Source organism: Pristiophorus japonicus, chromosome 15 (assembly GCF_044704955.1).
Source record: "Pristiophorus japonicus isolate sPriJap1 chromosome 15, sPriJap1.hap1, whole genome shotgun sequence".
Taxonomy (NCBI): domain Eukaryota; kingdom Metazoa; phylum Chordata; class Chondrichthyes; family Pristiophoridae; genus Pristiophorus; species Pristiophorus japonicus.
In genome coordinates this window covers 39,914,517-39,933,194 of record NC_091991.1, presented here as the reverse complement: position 1 = coordinate 39,933,194, position 18,678 = coordinate 39,914,517, and the positions used below count along the sequence as shown (strand labels likewise).

At 44.4% G+C, this 18,678-nt stretch overlaps 1 protein-coding gene across 4 annotated transcripts in view; it reads left to right on the top strand.

Moving 5' to 3' along the window:
• The window catches only part of met (MET proto-oncogene, receptor tyrosine kinase), a 130,780-nt gene that overhangs the window by 82,529 nt on the left and 29,573 nt on the right, over nucleotides 1–18,678 (top strand). For all 4 annotated transcript variants that reach the window (XM_070900349.1, XM_070900348.1, XM_070900347.1 and 1 more), the window contains 2 exons: nucleotides 14,307–14,441; nucleotides 16,237–16,410. In XM_070900349.1, the coding sequence (XP_070756450.1) occupies nucleotides 14,307–14,441; nucleotides 16,237–16,410 (309 nt within the window). The remainder of the gene's footprint in view (nucleotides 1–14,306; nucleotides 14,442–16,236; nucleotides 16,411–18,678) is intronic.

Sequence of the window (18,678 nt, the reverse complement as noted above, 5' to 3'; positions counted from 1 at the left end):
TGGAGTATGCAATGATACGGGGAAATTTCAACTTGTCGCGTATGATCCAAAAGTTTGTCTAAAGCGGAAACAGCATGGTAGAAAAAGAAACCTTAGTGTGTGTGTACGGTGTTACGAAGATGCATCAATACCTGTTCAGTCTGAGGTTCGAATTAGAGATTGATCACAAGCCGCTCATTTCATTGTGTTCCGAGAGCAAAGTTATCAATACCAACGCTTCATTCCGCATCCAAAGGTGGGCGCTGACATTATCTGCCTATGATTGTCATTCGCCACAGACCTGGCACAGAGAATTGTGCCGATGCTTTGAGCCGGTTGCCCACACCAGAGGTAGAAACGCCACAACCGGCAGATCTAATGTTAATCATGGATGCTTTTGAGAGTGAAGGTACTCCTGTCACGGCTCAACACGTTAAGACCTGGACCAGCCAGGACCCGATTTTATCGGTGGTAAAAGGGTTGCATCCTCAAAGGGGATTGGTCTGCCATACCTAAGAAAATGTGCGAGGAAGCTAAACCGTACATTGGTCGTATGGATGAACTGTCTATTCAAGCAGATTGCATATTGTGGGGCAATCACATTGTAATGCCCAAGAAAGGGGGAGAGAGAAGTTTGTGCGTGAGTTACACAGCACACATCTGGGTATAGTAATGATAAAGGCCATCGCCAGGTCCCATGTATGGTGGCGAGGAATTGATTCCGAGCTGGAAGCATGCGTGCATCAGTGCAACACTTGCATGCAGCTGAGCAAAGCACCAGCGGAATCGCCGCTGAGTCTGTGGTCGTGGCCATCCAAACCTTGGTCCAGGATCCAGGTAGATTTTGCAGGCCCCTTCCTGGGCAAGATGTTTTTAATGGCGGTGGACGCTTATTCGAAGTGGATAGAATGCATAATCATGTCATCCAGCACGTCCGTGGCAACCATAGAAAATCGTGTTCGCGACACATGGTCTGCCTGACATAGTAGTGAGCGACAATGGGTCATGCTTCATCAGTCAGGAGTTTCAGGAGTTTGTGAAACTTAATGGCATAAAACATGTAAGGTCAGCACCATTCAAGCCTGCATCCAACAGGCAAGCTGAACATGCAGTACAAATTATCAAGCAAAGCATGAGGAGTCTGCAAGGGTCACTGCAGACCCGCTTGTTCTGCGTACTGCTGAGTTACAGGACAAGACCCCACACACTCACAGGGGTCTCGCCTGCAGAACCTATGATGAAAAGAGGTCTTGAGACCAAGCTATCTCTGGTATACCCGGATTTAAATAATCATGTTGAATACAGAAGACAAAGTCAACAAGGGTACCACGATCGTGCAACTGTGTCACGCGAGATTTCTGTTAATGATCCTGTATATGTGTTGAACTATGGTCAGGGTCCTAAATGGATCGCTGGTACGGTCATGCCCAAGGAGGACAACAGAGTATTCGTTATTAAGCTCAAGAATGGGCAAACTTGCAGGAAACACATGGATCAGACAAAGCTGAGGCACACAGACAAGCCAGAGAAGTCGGACGAAAAAACCGTCGATGAAGACTAGCAGTCTTCAGAGGACTCGAGGGTCATCAGTAAACCCGGAATTTCCATCACTGACCTGTTCAATAAAAATGGACTTGCAGTTCCTGACATGGCCAACGCCACCCCAACAAGTCAGTCACCAGCAATCAGCCACAACAGACCCCGCACACTCACCCAAGGCTGGAATCGAACCGAGATGGTCAACCTGGGAGCGCAAAGCACTGGACCATCTCAACCTGTGAAAGACTCAGAGGCGGGTATTGTCATGTATATACATTCTGTTTGTAGCCACCAGATGGCGTCATTGTTGGAGGCTACTGAGCAGCACGCACATGGTGCTGCTCAGGTATAAAAGGCCAGCCATTTTGAGTCAGGCACTTTGGGCCTAAATAAAGCAGAGCCAAGGTTGTACCTTGCTTAGTTAATCAGTGCTCAGTTTGAACTTTTATTGCATACATAACACTTTCGTATGCCTCGGTGAAGGTGTTGACGATAGTTTGGATTTCGGCCTCTGTGCACAGACGCAAGCGTCACCTGCATACTGTAGTTCGATGCCAGAGGATGGGGCGACCTTGGATCTAGTCTGGGGGTGGCGAAGGTTGAACAGGTTCCCATTGGTTCTATAGTTTAGTTCCACTCCAGCGGGGAGCTTGTTGAGAGTGAGATGTAGCATTGCAGCAAGGAAGATTGAGAAGAGCGTTGGTGCGATGACACAGCCCTGCTTGCCACCGGTCCGGAAGTGGATTGGGTCTGTGGTGGATCCGATGGGCAGGATCATGGCTCACCACCACCTTCTCGAGGGCAATTAGAGATGGGCAAGAAATGCTGGCCTTGCCAGTGACTCCCACATCCCATGAACGAATAATAAAAAAAGCTGATTTAGTATGGCATTCTAGATTATATTTTGTAATATAGGCATTGCAAGTTTTTATGTTAAGCCGTTGGATGTTTTTCTTGTCCCCTTTCCAGCACCAGAATTCCAGATAACAGAAACTGGACCAATTACAATTTACCTGGCTAAAGAATTATCTGTCACAGCCTATTTGTTTAGAAAGAAATGTGCACATACAGTACTTATCTGTGTACTACTTGAGTGATTAATAAACTTCATCAAAATACAATAGGGCTTCTGTTTCTGTTCTGATGTATGACCAATTTTCTGGGCGTTTGCAGATGGAGCTGTATGTTAGCAAGACTATAACGTAATGCCAGTGTTGTACTTGTGCTGAAATGCGAATCCTGAATCATGGGAGTTGGAGAGTCAAATTAGATGTGGGTCAGAGATCTTGGGGAGAATTTTAATCCCAAGAACAGGTGGGTTGGGAGCGGGAGAATGGGGGGAATGAAAATTTGTGATTTTTAGAGCGGGAGAGCAACCCGACTCCAACATACCCACTTCCGGGTTTAACGGAGGCGTGCTTGGATGCCAGTGAGATATCGACACGCCGAAGTCGGGGATTTCATAATTGGGCAGGAACTTATTGACTCAATTAACGATCTTGGGAGACGTTAATGACCCACCACCAGACCAGTCACTTACATTGCTGGCCAGAATACCTTAATATGAAGGTTCACCTAGTGTGAAACATAAGAAATGAAATCCTGCCACCAGGACTTTGCACTAAACAGTCCTTCAACCACACATCCACCCATTGCACATCCACCCAATGGGCCCCGTCATGTATTGACATTTATCAAGAAACAAGTAAAAGGGCAAGTTGACACTTGGGATGCAATAATGAGCATGACATGGAAGTGGTGCTAATCAATAAATTTTTATGTGGCATTGTAAAAAAAAAAGGAAACTTAACATAACATTTTGTCAAACACCCATATGCAGAGCCTTGGTGAATTACAATTTCTTCAATTTACGCTTCCTACTGCTTCTACATGGTGCAACCTCTGTGGCTTCAGCAGAGGTAGAGGCAGACTGCTCAGATCTCTGCCCTGACTGCTGAGATGATTTTGAGCCTTGCCCACCAAAGACTGCTTCACCTGCACTCGGCTGAGGACTGGGTTGGGCAACGATGAGAAGTGGAAACACTTTGATTGGAGTTCCCACATCCAAGTCCCCTTTCACCATCATCTCTCTCCTGGGCCAGTGCCACATCATTCCCACCAGTCTGCTGAAGATCAGATTGCTGAAGATCAGTGACACGTTGTAAGGCTACAGATAAGCTATCTGTCATCCTGTTTAAGGTGGCAGACGAGGTGCCATCCAAAGTCTGCATTGATGTGGTCGTGGCCTGCATGGACTCATTTGAGATGTGAGCTTGAAGCTCCATGCAGGCAGTCTCTGACTCCATAGCTGACATTGCTCACGCAGGGAACTGGAACAATCAGCCAGCGAATGATTTGGACTCCTCCATCCTCTCCGCTAGTGTGGAGTGTCTGTCAGTACTTGGCTAAGTTGCTGATGCATCTCTGGCACTACTTCTCAAAGATAGCCCCCAGGGTTCAGCATCTGTGTAGAGTTTGAAGAGGATTGCTCCCCACCCCCCGATGCAGACTCTCCACACCTGTGCTTGCCACCTGTGTCTGCTTGGACTCCCTTAGGAGGTGTGAATCACTAGGTGAAAACTCAACTAACTCTCTAACTGAACCTACCAAAATGCAGGTATTTGCGCTGGTGCATGGCTGTATGACCTGTGACGGTGTACCCTCAGAAGGAATGAGATCCTCTAAGGAATCATCCTCATGGATGTACTGCAACACTTACTGTATGTGTGAAGGCCTGGGAAGACAAAAGAAAGGGATATGATTTAGTTGTAGCAAAGTCACAATCTTGGCAATCATCATACTTGGTCTTCTCCTAGTCCAATCATTGATGAAATGAAATCGGCATAAGTGTATCAGAGATATTTGTAATTCTGTCACCAGCTATCTGCGAGCTCCCTCCGACTGAGAGGGACACAGATGTGCCACTTTTCTCCAGGGCCGCCTACTCTGCATCAGTGAGCTAGAGTATTTGTGGCAGTCCAACTCCAGTCCTGAACCTGTCCCTTGCGTTCTGTGCTCTCCAACTCCAAGGGGTGAAAAAAAAGACATGTGAGTGAAGGTGAGATATCTACCCAATTGATGCAGTGCATTTGGTGAGGGTGACGGAGACACTTGCATCACATTGCATAAGGATTGGCATGAGTGGCAATGGTGAAGGGATAAATTGGGAGGTGATGAAGTGAACAGAAAGGTTGAATGGGTGTGAGGAGTGATGTGATGGAGAACGCTTAGCAAGCTAGACTAAAGTGATGGGGCGGGAGTGGGCTTAAAGCACAGGATGTAGTTGAATCAGCAAACATACTCATTAAACCGCTTCCTACATTGCATCCATGACCTGGGTGCAACGCTCCTACTACTCACCTCCGCTACCTCCAACGGCACCTTTTTGGTGAGAGCAGCCGGTTTCTTCCTCCCAATGCTGGGGAAAAGTATGTCCATCCTCCTCCTGACTGCACCCAACAGAGATTCCAGCGAGGTGTCATTAAATGTGGCTGCTGTTTTTGTTCTATGTCCACCATCCATCCTGAACACCTCCAATTTCCATTTGCGCACTGTCCCTTTAAATACAGCTGGGATTATGCCATACCGGTGCACATCACATTCGCGGCGCAGCTTGGAGACGCAAAATCCAGAAGTCAACATTAATTAATACAATTCAGTTGTGATTGCCAATTCTGAACCGCTCAGTTTCGGAATTCCTCCACACAATTCCACAACCCCCGCCCCCGCTTGGAAGCTGCCTTCGTGTTAATATTGGGGCCTGTAACTCTGGGCGAGTGTGCGGCAGGTAGCAGCATAAAACAAACTGGGGGTGTTTTAACCCTTGGCTCTCATTAACATGCTGCCAATCGACTTCCTCCTCGAAACGGACAGGAAGCAGCTGCTAGCCTGTGGCAAATTGAGTGGCCCATCCACCCACCGGCCTGTAGGTAGGTGTCGGAAAGGTCTTACGGTAGGGAAGCAGGGGAGACTGGAGCAAAGGCAGCCTAAACTTACCTGTGGGCTCAACCAAAGCAGTCCTGCTCCCCCCTGGCCCCACAAGGAAGGTAAAAAAGAAAACTTACTTTGAAGGGCCTCGTCTGGTCCCAGATCCTCTTCTCACTTGACATTACCTAGCTGGAAAGCTATAGTGAGCTCTCCACTTAGCAGCCTGTGCAGAAACCTGAGACAATTATTTGTGAAGTTGATTCACAATCTGAAAATAAACTGAAGCCAGGACATGATCCAAGATGTTAATGTTTAACAAATCTGTACACCCCTTCCATCATGGGTTGATTGATATTTTAATAAAAGAAACAATAGTCCCTAATTTTACAAAATAATGAAAGGAAAGGCTGCTCCGCCAGCAGCACTAATGCCATACATGAGCAATTGAGGACAGTTACAATGTTGCGGTTTATTTTTGAAATTGCTAAGCATAGTTATTGATCATTGTCCTAAAGAAAAGATCCTAGCAATAGTGGTTCATTCATCTCTGATTGCAACATACAATATCTTATCAACATTTTATGCCTTTAAAGTATGTGGTACAAAAAATTCCAGAGACCGAGGTCTGCTAAAATACAACTAATAGAAAATGTACTTTATCTAGACCCTTGTGTAGTGATAGAAAACGGTTCTCTCACCTCAGTACTTTCCCCCCTCCCTTTCAAATCTGTCGTCATCACCCCTTCCTCAAAAATCCCTCCCTTGACCCCACTGTCCTTGCAAACTACTCTCCCATCTCCAGCCTCTTTTTCCTCTCCAGTCCTGTCGCCTCCCAAATCTGTGCCCATCTTTCTCGCAGCTCCCTGTTTGAACCTCTCTAATTAGGTTCCCGTCACAGCATTGAAACAGCCCAAATCAATCACAAGTGAAATCCTATCTGTATGTGACCTCTTGTCCTATTCCCACTTCCTTCACCGCACCATTGGCAGCCTTGCCCTAAGCTCTGGAAGTCCCTCCCTAAGCCTCTCTGCCTCTCCACCTCTCTCTCGTCCTTTAAGACCCTCCTTAAAACCTACCTCTTTGACTAAGATTTTGCAAGAATGTCCCAATATCTCCTTTTGGCTTGGTTTCAATATCTGTCTGATTTATGCTCCTGTGAAGCAGCATGGAACATTTTGCTATGTTGAAAGTGCTATAAAAATGCAAGTTGTTGTTGAATCAAAACTTAAAATGGACTAATTAGTGGATAATATGGTTAATTTGCATTGAGGCTGGAATTTTCAGAGGCAAGAACAGGTGAGTAGGTGGCGTGGGGGGAAAGTGAAAGATGTGCAAATGTAAAACCTGACCCCAACCTGCCCACTTTCACCTTTCGCAGGTGTGACCGGGGGCGGGGATGTGGGGGGGGTGGGGGTGGGGAGCAAGCAGCCAACCCGCTGCCAGGGAGGACTCTGTGATCACAGGCAATTCGTTGATCGCGGGAGGTTCTGATTGCGGGGGGAGGGGATCCTATCACTTAGAGTAGGAAACAGATTTCCGTGTGAGGCTGGGGGGGAAGCCCAGTGGGTGCCAGGAATGCAGCTGCAAAGTTTACAGCGGCCCTCCCCTTTAAAAGAAGGTTAGGGACGTTGTGATGAATCACGCCTTCGATACCACCCCGCACATTTTATTTCAGAAAAAGACCTCAATTCAGCGACATTTAACGGCCCATCTCACCAGGCGCTAAATATTCATTTAATTCAAATTGTGCACCCCAATTTCATCCCTATGTATTTGCACTCCTAGGTGTCAGTCTTTCATCACACACACCACACCCTTCAATCCCTGTTTTTCCCCTCAAAATGCATTCCTTCACATTTGTCTATATTAAATTAGATTATCATCTATCTGTCCATTCCACTAATCTGCCCAAGTCTTCTGCAGTTTTTAACGTTTTGTGCTGAACCCCCCTGTCTTTGTGTAGTCTGCGAATTTAAATATTGTGCTCCCTATGACCAAGTCCAAATCATATAGAGAGAAAAAAACACAAAAGTGGACCCCAACTTTTCACAAATCTCAGCAATACCCATTAACCTTAACCCTTTGGTTCCTGGCCATCAACCGACTTTCTATCCATGCTGTTACAGTTCCTCTTCTATTATGTGCCTGAATGTTTGCTAAAAACATCATGATATCACCTTATTAAGTGTCTTTCAAAAATGTTTTGTATTCCTTTTATCTATACAGTCATGCATTTCGCAATGCTCACTAATTTTATCTTGAATCATGGATTACTGGAATTATAATGTTAATGAAGGAAGACAGAACCACACAAGGAAGTGTATCTGCCAAAACTGAATTAATGAAGCGCTACCCAGACACACAAATATACTAGTCATGCTTTCTTATAACCTTAAGAGTGATTCATTAGTTAAGGCTAAATTTTACAACCTATATTCATTTACCTGTTAGCTATGCGATAAAGAAAGAGTTGCATTTATAAGAACTGACCAACTCTTCTGTAAAAGCTAACATTTCTGATTTCCCTTGTACTTACAAGAAGAATGTATAAAGAATTCAACACTTCATTTTAAAGTTGCACAACCCAAAATGTTTTATTGGCCCAGATTTTGCTATCAGCGAACACTGCAGCCGTTTTCCTGTCGCCCACTGGGGGGTCACCAGGGAGGGTTTCGGACGGGGGTGGGGGTGTGGGGGGGGGACCGAGCTGCATATTGGCGGCCCAGCTGAACTAGTGGCTGCTATTGTCAGGTCGACTGCAAAGTCGGCCGGCAAAAACAAGATGGTGGCCACGGCACAAGGCCCTCCCCTTTAAGAGCGACCGGGGCGCCCCAGCCATGACAGTTTCTCGACCTGCGAATCTGTCATTGATATCGCCCCACACCAAACTCACGTCCCGCGGGGCAATTTCCTCCGCGGGGCACAAAAGGATCGGCGCACACAGTGATGAAATCATCGCTGTGTGCACTTCCGCCCGGGGCGAAAAGTAAGGGACGCAGCGCAAACCTGTTTTCGCCCGAGGCATTCCAGGGGTAATTCTGGGTGGAACGTTTCCGCCACCCGCCCCCCGGACGATAAATCATTTGCACCATGTTAGCGTCTCCTAGAGCCATAAAAAGGAGCAATTTCGGCCCCAGAGTTCCATGAAAATAAACGTGCAGGTAGATTCATTCATGACAGATGCTATTCACATTTTGGATATTATAAATAGGGGCATGGAATGAAAAATCAGAGCTTATGATCAATTTGTATCAGATAATATTCCGTACGGTGTGGAGTTTTGGCCGTTCTGTTACAGAAAGGACATTTAAAGCCATGGATTCATTAGGATGATCGCAGGGATAAGAAGCTATAGTCATGATGCGAGACTTGAGATACTGGGATTATTTGCACCAGAGCAAGGAAGGCTATGATGAGATTTAGTAGAGGTTTTTAGAATTATAAAGGGTTTTGATAGAGTGAATAGGAAAAGATGACCTTCTCTGGTTGGGAAATCAATAATGAGGGATCATCAATTTAAAATTATCAGCATGAGTGAGGAAAGAAGTTATGGGAAATGTTGGATCATGGAACAGGGAAGAGACAGTGCATCTTTTAAAGGGAAAATTACTAGATAATTGAAGCAGATGAATACAGAGCTATGTGGAGAAAGCAGGCAGTGGGATTAATTTTGGACCAAGCAAAGAGATTGGACAGCTAAATGGTTTTCCTCTCTGCTGTACACTTTAATGGCACTACAGTTCCAGATGAATGATCGCTGCCTCCCCCATATAACTTACGAAACATAATTTCGAAGGCATCAAAAACTAGAAATAGCGATGGAGGAAATTATCACTTAGTGTAAGTAATGGTTCAGAAATCATATCTGCTTTCTATCGAAGAAAAAAGGCATGTGGAGGTATGACTGTTGCATTGTTTTTGAAGAGGGATTTGTAATCAAATAAAAAATAAAATGGAAATTAATGATTGGAAAAAACTTAGATTGCATAGGCTAAAGATTTAGATGCAAAATAGCTAATGAATCCTATTTTTAAAAAGTAGACCACTTTAAATTTCATAGAATACAGTTAAATTATACAAACATTAGGTGACTCATTTACTGGGAGTGGTGATTTGTCGCAATTTGTTAATTTATGTAAAGCTACCTTTTTGCCAAAAGTTTTAGGGGAATCAAATGGGGTGAAAACTGAGCTTTAATAACAGTAACAGTTTCAAAAAGAAAACCTTTGGATCACCTAGCCCACCTATCCACAGTATTCCCTTGGTGTCTTTCTAATAACCCTGACTCCCATTTGTTGGCACAAATCAGTTTCATTCCATCTTGAAACCCATTAAGGTTTCTTGTTTCATCACCTTTGCCAGTAATCTGTTTCACAAACTGACTATCCTTTTAGAAAGAAAGGTGTCTGCATTTCCTGTTCATAATTTGTAAGTAGGAGTCCTTGTGCTTAAATTCTGTATATGACAGGACCAGGCACATTCACGTTTTATTTTGATTGGCAGAAGTAAAATGTTTTCAGGACCTAAAGTGACTCCTAGCTTTATAATGCAGCTCTTTCTGGTATATTTACCATCTCCAATGTTGTCGTCAATAATTGCAAGTATGAACCAAACTTGTGTGATTCACAGTTCAGGTGTACTGTGCCAATAACAATACTTTCAAATGATCATGAAGTAATTCTTGCTGTGCTTTGCTTACCATAGAAGCAAGACATTGAACCCAGGGAAAGGGCCCAATGTTAGGCATCAGTCTATATTTGAATTTGGTTTATCATTTGTGCTGTTTCTTGCATTATAAACATTACGTTCAAGTGAAACTAACTTTGATTTTACTTTATATGATCTACATGATCTGTGATTTAGTGTCAGTTAACGATGATATCTGAGATTTAAAAGCAGAATCTGAACATGATTAGATTAACCAATGCTGGGGCTTGTACATTTAAGGGTTTAACTGCCTTGGGGAGGGATTTCTGTCTCACTACCATCCCAATTTCGGGCAGTCGCGAGATGGAAGAGGAACAAAGAGGCCAAATTTCCTCTGTTGTGCGCCTCCCGTTAGCATTCGCGAAATGTTTTTGCCCGGGGCGGGGATAGGGGCGCTACTGGCTCCTGCAAAATGCACGGGAGTCAGCAGTGGCGCGAATGTCGCACGGTGGAAATTGGCCAGCGCCCTGTGAGGCTGCGTCAGCCTCATGGGTCACAAACCGGGCCGCCCACCCATCGCGGGATGAAAGTTAAAGGGAATGTGCGCTGCACCGCTGTCATTTTTATTTTAACCCCCCCTTAACGGTCGAGCCGCAGTCGAACAATGTCACGGGGTCCGGGCCACGATCGTGTAGCCTGGCGCTACGTTTCGGTGCCGGGCTACGGCCACGGCACCCCTTAGCCCTGGTGGCTCCACTTCCTGTGAGGGACAGTAACCTGAATTTTGTTTCTGTGATGGGACCTCTGCCCCCAACCGGGTCGAAAGGGAATTTCGGCCCCAAAAATCGCTAGATTCTTACACAGTTATGGCCACGCTCTACATTTGAGTCAGGCCTGGGGTGGGACTCTGAAGCTCCTGATGGAAAGAGACAGGAGCTTCATTACTATATTAAACAGAGAGTGTGCAAGGACTGTGCACTATTTTCAGCACTGGAGCGAGCTGGAGACTAGGTATCCAGCACACCCATGGGGCTGAAAATGGTGCAGAGGCCTTCCACTCCCCCTTTATAATATCTCCCCCAAGTGGCCATTCTTCTTATCAATGACTAGGCAATAAATCTTGGCAGGTTGTTCAACTGTAGGGGCATCCTGTCCTTATCCAGAGCACTGAGGTGAGTTATAATCTCTACTACCAGTCAAGCTGAAATCAACTAACTCAGTATAGACTGGGAAGTGAACCAGGGATATTCTGGTCTAAGATGGCATATTCTATGTCTGTTAATGTAACACTGCAAAATATGATATAAACAAAAATAAGAATATTTTTTGATAATTATAAGAATATAAGAAATAGGAGCGGGAATAGGCCATACGGCCCCTCGAGCCTGCTCCGCCATTTAATACGATCATGGCTAATCCGAAAATAGACTCAGGTCCACTTCCCTGCCCGCTCCACATAACCCCTTATCCCCTTATCGTTTAAGAAACTGTCTATTTCTGTCTTAAATTTATTTAATGTTCCAGCTTCCGCAGCTCTCTGAGGCAGCGAATTCCACAGATTTACAACCCTCTGAGGAAAAAAATTTCTCCTCATCTCAATTTTAAATGGGCAGCCCCTTATTCTAAGATTATGCCCTCTAGTTTTAGTTTCCCCCATCAGTGGAAACATCCTCTCTGCATCCACTTTGTCAAGCCCCCTCATAATCTTATATGTTTTGATAAGATCACCTCTCATTCTTCTGGATTCTAATGAGTAAAGGCCCAACCTACTCAACCTTTCCTCATAAGTCAACCCCCTCATCTCCGGAATCAACCTAGTGAACCTTCTCTGAACTGCCTCCAATGCAAGTATATCCTTTCATAAATATGGAAACCAAAACTGCACGCAGCTATTCCAGGGGTGGCCTCACCAATACCCTGTATAGCTGTAGCAAGACTTCCCTGCTTTTATACTCCATCCCTTTTGCAATAAAGGTCAAAATTCCCTTGGCCTTCCTGATCACTTTTACTTTTGTGTTTCATGCACAAGTACCCCCAGGTCCCGCTGTATTACAACCCTTTGCAATCTTTCTCCATTTAAATAATAACTTGCTCTTTGATTTTTTCTGACAAAGTGCATGAACTCACACTTTCCAACATTATACTCCATCTGCCAAATTTTTGCCCACTCACTTAGCCTGTCTATGTCCTTTTGCAGATTGTTTTGTGGGATTAATTTATTTTTCTGATTTTGTCAATGTTTTGCACTATGTTAACCTGATGCAGAGGATGTGTCTATAGGACTGATGTTCCTGGGTATAGCACTCCATGAGGTGCAGCCAACTGGAAATATAGGCATAGGCCCCTAACGGACTGCTCCAACAATCCCTTAACTTGGCCTCCCTGCCACTCTGCCTGTAGGTCCATGGGTGGTTGGACAGGTTTGACCAGGTGCACTATTTCCCTCCTTGTTTGGGCCACTCTTCTGTGAGCCAGTCCGTGGAGACTATGGTCTGTATAGCAGCCTAAGTGTTCATGAATGAACCTATAACCGATAACAAGGACTCTGCTATGAGGAGCTGTGCAGCAGATGACCCTGGAGCTGCCACTTGTTCCAAGAATGACTGTGTGCTTTAATCCTGAGCATCAGCTCCTCACACACGCAGGAGGTGGATTGCGCCACATGGTGCAGACATTGCTCGGCCAATCACTGCAACCGTCTAGCGTGGTATGAAAATGTTAATTTTTTAAATATAGTGCCACGTCAATCAAGCTCCATTGCCTGTTCTGCTGCTGGAGGAGCCTTCTCTGCTACCTTCTCTTGCTCCTCCTGTTCCTGCTCGCCAGTGCTCAGTAATTGCACCTTAGTGCTACCCTCGCACTCACTATCCATATCCCCCCTAGTGGATGTAACTGGGCTGCATGCCAACTCCTGAAATTTTGATAGGATTCCAGACGAGCTTTATCTTGCAGGTTCCATGGAAGATTTGGCCTCTGATTGCGCTGTCATTCCAGTGACAAGAAAGAGAGACAAACACAAAGGCAAATTAATAAACAAATATGCAGAAATGGGTTTTATCATCGGTTTATCTTGCATGGAAAGGTCCTGAACGTTGACATTTTTGGACATCTTGACTAAGACTGGGAGGGAAGGTAGGAAGGATAACGACGAACCCTCAGTGGGGACATGCACATCCACTTCACCATCTCTGGCCACCTCTCACATTGCATGCTGGAGCTTCACTGCCCTTTTACTCTCGATGACTTCCTGAACTGTAGTAGGTCTTGCTCCAATAGCTGTGGTTTGCCTTCTGTTCTCCTACATTTTCTCCTGCAGCGACCTACAAGATTTCCATGACTTATTGCAGCATCATGGCTCCTTACCACATTAGAATGATTTTCAATTTGCTTTAAGAAGTAGTTGCAGTGATTGCAAAGGTGGAGCTGCTGTACTTTCATGCATTAGATTCTTACGGATATCTGTATGGAGTAACTGTGACTTGTGACTCGTGAGTCAATCCATATTGTGCATGAGATTTTACCACCTTTCGCTGATTCTATTTTAACTAGCTCATTACATTGAATGCAGAGCACTTACCTTCTGGCTAAAATTACTTCTCAAACATCCAGGATGTTTGTCTGCAACTGGTTGGCTTCCACACCCATGTGGAAGCAAGTCATCCTCGTTCGAGGGACTGCCTATGATGATGACGACACTGCTCACCCAGGCTAAGGCCTCTCGGTCCCCTCCACAGGCTCTCCCAAGGCCCCAGGATACTTCAGCCCCTTTAAGCAGTCTTTAAGGCCTGCAGCTGCACTTGAATTTCCTGTGCTGTCAAGGCTGCAACCAATAAGAGGCCTTCGATCTGGTCATGTAATGCCATGACATGCAAATGAAAGCCCAAGAGGAAATCAGGATCTAGCAAAGTAACAACAGGCACAGTACTATTCCAGGGCACTACCCATCCAGAGCACTTATTTCTATAGGCCCCAGGAAAATCACCCCATATATGTTTACCAGGGTTCAGAGCTAGGATGTTTAAACTGGGAATCCACTCAGAGTCCCATGTACAATTCACTTATACTTCCAACAGCAAATTTAACAGTTAAAGTGGAGAAAAGTTGCTGCCACAATTAATTTGCCTTTTGATATCAACGTGCTCGTGATAACTTGTGGCACGACCCTGACCAACTCTGGAAATGTTTGAAAATTGCTATAAATATTCTGATTACAGGTGGTGGTTTCACGAGTTGAGCGATCGACACCCCATGTCAATTTCCAGCTGGATTCCAGCCCTGTATCTCCTGAAGTAGTGGTTGAACAATCTGGATCTGAAGACGGTTACATAATTGTCATCACAGGGAGAAAGGTAAGTTTGCTTTGGTTGTAAATATCTGTTTGTATAAAAGAGTAGTTTCTTAAGATTTTTACTTGCCACCTTCAAATATTTGCTTTAATCACACTGTAGACATGACTAGTAGTTAATTTGATTTCAGGAATACTACAAGTATTAGTTGATCTCCCATAATGTTTAAATGCACAAATGTTTTTACCTTGGCTCAGAATTTGCTCGGAAGATAACAGTGAGTTTAATGCACACGCCATTATTAATGTGTAAATAACCCAGCAGTAGCGAGGAAGACATAACCTGTGAGTTGTGAATCACCACAAATTACTGGACAACTTGCACTGCTCCTCGCAAAAACAGCAACTCGCATCAACTTCCCCCGTGAGTTTCAAGAAATTGCTGCTTTTGCAAATTAAAACAAATTAAACTTGCTACTGAAAGTTAGGGCTGGTACTTAACAACGTAAGGACCCTTTTAATGGGCCCAAATTTGGCCAGGAGTTGCTCCATTTTTTTTTTGGAGCAACTTGATTTTTCTGGAGTATCTTAAAAATCCCCATTCTGCACATTTAATTTGTGCCAGTGTAAGTGAGTTAGTTCGGATTTTTTTTTAGTTTCGATTTTTTTTCCAAAAATGGGCGTTACCAGCCACCTACGCCTGTTTTGGCCATTTAAGCCAGTTTGGACAGCTAATAGTTGCTCCAAACTAACTTAGGCCAGTGTATGTGGCCACTTGTGGCCCGCACAGAAAACCCTTGCGGAGAGTTAAGAAATCAGCCCAGGTAAGTACATTCTAAAGCAGCAAGCAATAAACAAAGCACAAAAATAAGCATTCAATAACAAATAAAAATACAAGGAAGCTGAGAGGACCTGCACCTAGCAAGAAGACTTGCAAAGCACTAAACAAAGCATAAAAAGTAATAAGCAATTAATTAACAAATAAAAAATAGAAGGAACCCTGCACCTAAAGCACCAAGACCAAAGTAATAAGCAATCAATCAATAACAAATAAAAAATAGAAGTCCTGCCAAAACACGGCCCGGGAAGGCAGCGGCTGCCAATGAGGGAGACCATTCGGCCAGGGATAGAGGCAGCGCGCTTTGGCCCCTCCCACACAGCCTGCAACATACTCTCTGATTCTGGGGGCGAGGAGCTGCTGCGCATGCGCGCACACTTTAGCGTGCTTGTGCAGAGGTCCTGGCCCTGTTTTCAGCGCCGGGACCTGGCTCCGCCCCCAAATCCAGTGGCCATGCTATGCCACATCGAGGAGAGGCTGGGGAGTGGCCAAACTCAGCCCGAGGTGGACAAAAGCGGCACACCTCTGGTGAGTGCGCCAGAAATCTGTACTGGCCAAATTCTACCCCAATAAGATTTATGTTCCTACAGTGCCACTCAACCTCTCCAGCCCAGAACAATTGAAACTATGCTATCTCATTCTTGCAGGTAGTACATTGTTCTTAGAGGTTTTTTGGTTGAAAGATGAGGAAAGAAATCTAACAAACTGGGCACACTCAGATGCCCCACTCCAGCAAATTCTGGGCCTATATGTTGCAACTGGCCAGTAGGGGAAGGTTCAGTATGTCATGTAGTATTAGTTGAGCCCTAGTGTACTTAATATGACCCTCACAGCACCACCTGTAGGCACAATATATTTGGAATGTTATGGCCACTTAGTTTTAAATGTATAATAGATTAATAGTTTACTTGTCTTTTTTGCTAATTGAATGAAGAAGCTTTTTTATTGATGTAATGAATTTCCATCTGTTCAAAAACTAATTGCGCCATAAAAAAAAAATTATTGTGTTCTTTCTTGGTAGATAAGCAGAATACCTTTAACAGGCCCAGGGTGTGGCCATTTCCTGTCCTGCAGTAAGTGTTTAACAGCTCCTTACTTCATGCGGTGTGGTTGGTGCAGTGGTAGATGTTCTAGAATACAGGAATGTACAAATCAGACGTGGACCCAGAGTATCTGCCCTCCTGTCATCAGTGAGGTAAGAATTTCTGCAGTTTCTGTAAAAGATAAAATAAATTATTATTTAACTGTTGCCATTTGGATAATATCTGCAGTAAATTTGCAGTACTTTTAATAAAAATAGGTTGTGTGTATTCAATTCCAATTTTACCAGTAGATAGATGGTATGGTTATAAAACTAGGCTTGTAATCTGATTTACTGTGATGTATGATAGATTAATCCCCCAGCATATTTGTGTTTTGCCCCCCGTGAAGCTGGTGTTGACATCCGCTCGCGCCAGCCCCACAGGGCAGTAAGGAGTCGTCGCTGGGCAGTGGGACGTCGCTGAACTGTGAGACATCGCTGCACACGGCAATAACAGCTTCGGCAGTTGCGCGGCATGCCCGGGGCGCTAACTCCATGACCTGGTGCTGCCATGACTGGGCCTCCACAATCTACTAGGCAATTTCCCAGGAGGCAGTAGCACCCCCCTCCCCCGGGCGAAAAGTGTCTTGTGCCCCCTAGAGGCACTAACGGGGCTATAAAAAGGGGCAATTTCCCCCCCCATAGAATTTTACAGCATGAGGCCATTCAGCCAATTAGTCCCACTTCCCCTGTCCTTCCCCATACACTTCCCTTTTTAAAGCTGCTAATGGTTCTCCTATGGCTTTTGCCCATAGAAAGTCAGGATAAAAGCAAATTTCCATCAAGTGTATTGCTACTGCTGTGAGTATAGGTTGGGGATCTGCAGCTTCTAGAGCATATGATGCTCCATCTAGTCATAGACGCGCACAGCCATAGGCGTTACTGTATGTCAAAGAATGGAGATGGCCAAATGAGGAGTGTGTGACATACATAGCAAATTTATAATGACTATTATAGATTCTGCTTGCATTGCTGTTTCTGGTAGGGCATTCAGGTCCTAAGAGCCCTCTATGCAAAAATAATTTCTCCTGAAACTCGCCCTTCATTCTTTTGATGATGATACATTAATGCCATCTAACACTGACCAGTTTAAATGGTTTTAAACCGATCAAAATTCTTCATATCTTTTATAGCTTTATCAACTGAGCCCCTCAAGATTTGCATATCTATCTCTTTCCCTTTCCCTCTGCTCCTTTTTTAAAGTTGTACCATTTAGTGTATATCTCCTCTCATTCATTTTTTTTATTCATTCACGGGATGTGGGCATCGCTGACAAGGCCAGCATTTATTGCCCATTCCTAATTGCCTTTAACTGAATGGCTTGCTAGGCCACTTCAGAGGCACATAAAAATCAACCACATTGCTGTGGGTCTGGAATCACATATAGGCCAGACTGGTTAAGGACGGCATATTTCCTTCCCTAAAGGACATTAGTGAACCAGATGGGTTTTTACAACAATCCAATAGTTTCATGGTCATCATTACTGATACAGTACCAGCTTTTTATAGCAGATTTATTTAATTAACTGAATTTAAATTCTCCAGTTGCCATGGTGGGATTTGAACTCATATCTCCGGATCATTAGTCCAGGCCTCTGGATTAATAGTCCAGTAACATAACCACTGCTACAATTCTTCACAAAATATATCACCTCATATTTCTGTGCAAGTAATTTTAGGATGTCATTTGCCTAATCTCATCTGTTAAAATGCAAAATACCATAAATGCTCAAAATCTGAAACAATAACAGAAAAAGCTGGAAATACACGATAGGTCAATCAGCATCCTTGGAGAAAACAGTCACTGGGTCAATGGAATGATCGCTGGTCATGCAACACATCATCTCAGTCAAGTAATAGAAAGAAGCATGAAGGAAATAAACATTAAAGGAACAAAGAATGAGTGGCCAAGACAGTAAGGAGAGCTGCAAATCATAGAAAACTTGGAGATCAGGTTGGAAGTTAAAGCAGATTTGAAATTTAAACAAGATGTGGGCAAAATACATCAGGTCCACCATCTCTGAAAGGAGAATGAATAGGTCCAGCAGGGAGGGCCACTCCATCCATCTCCCCTGACCCCACCAGCACAGTGTTCTTCATAAAAGGTCTCCCATCACCCAGAGGAATTAGAGTGGTGACACTTGCACACACAACGATGGTGTTCAGCAAAGCATTCAGCTCATCCATATTGGGTCTTCCCAATGTAAAGCAAACTATGTTGTGACCAATGAATGGAGAATACTAAATTAAAGAAAATACCCGGTGAGTTGCATTCTTACAGGGAAGGAGTGTTTAGGCCATGAACAGGAAGAGGGAAATGGACTGGGCCCAAAACACTGCTCTTCCTATTATCTGATTGAGATGATCCATTGCCTCATCCAA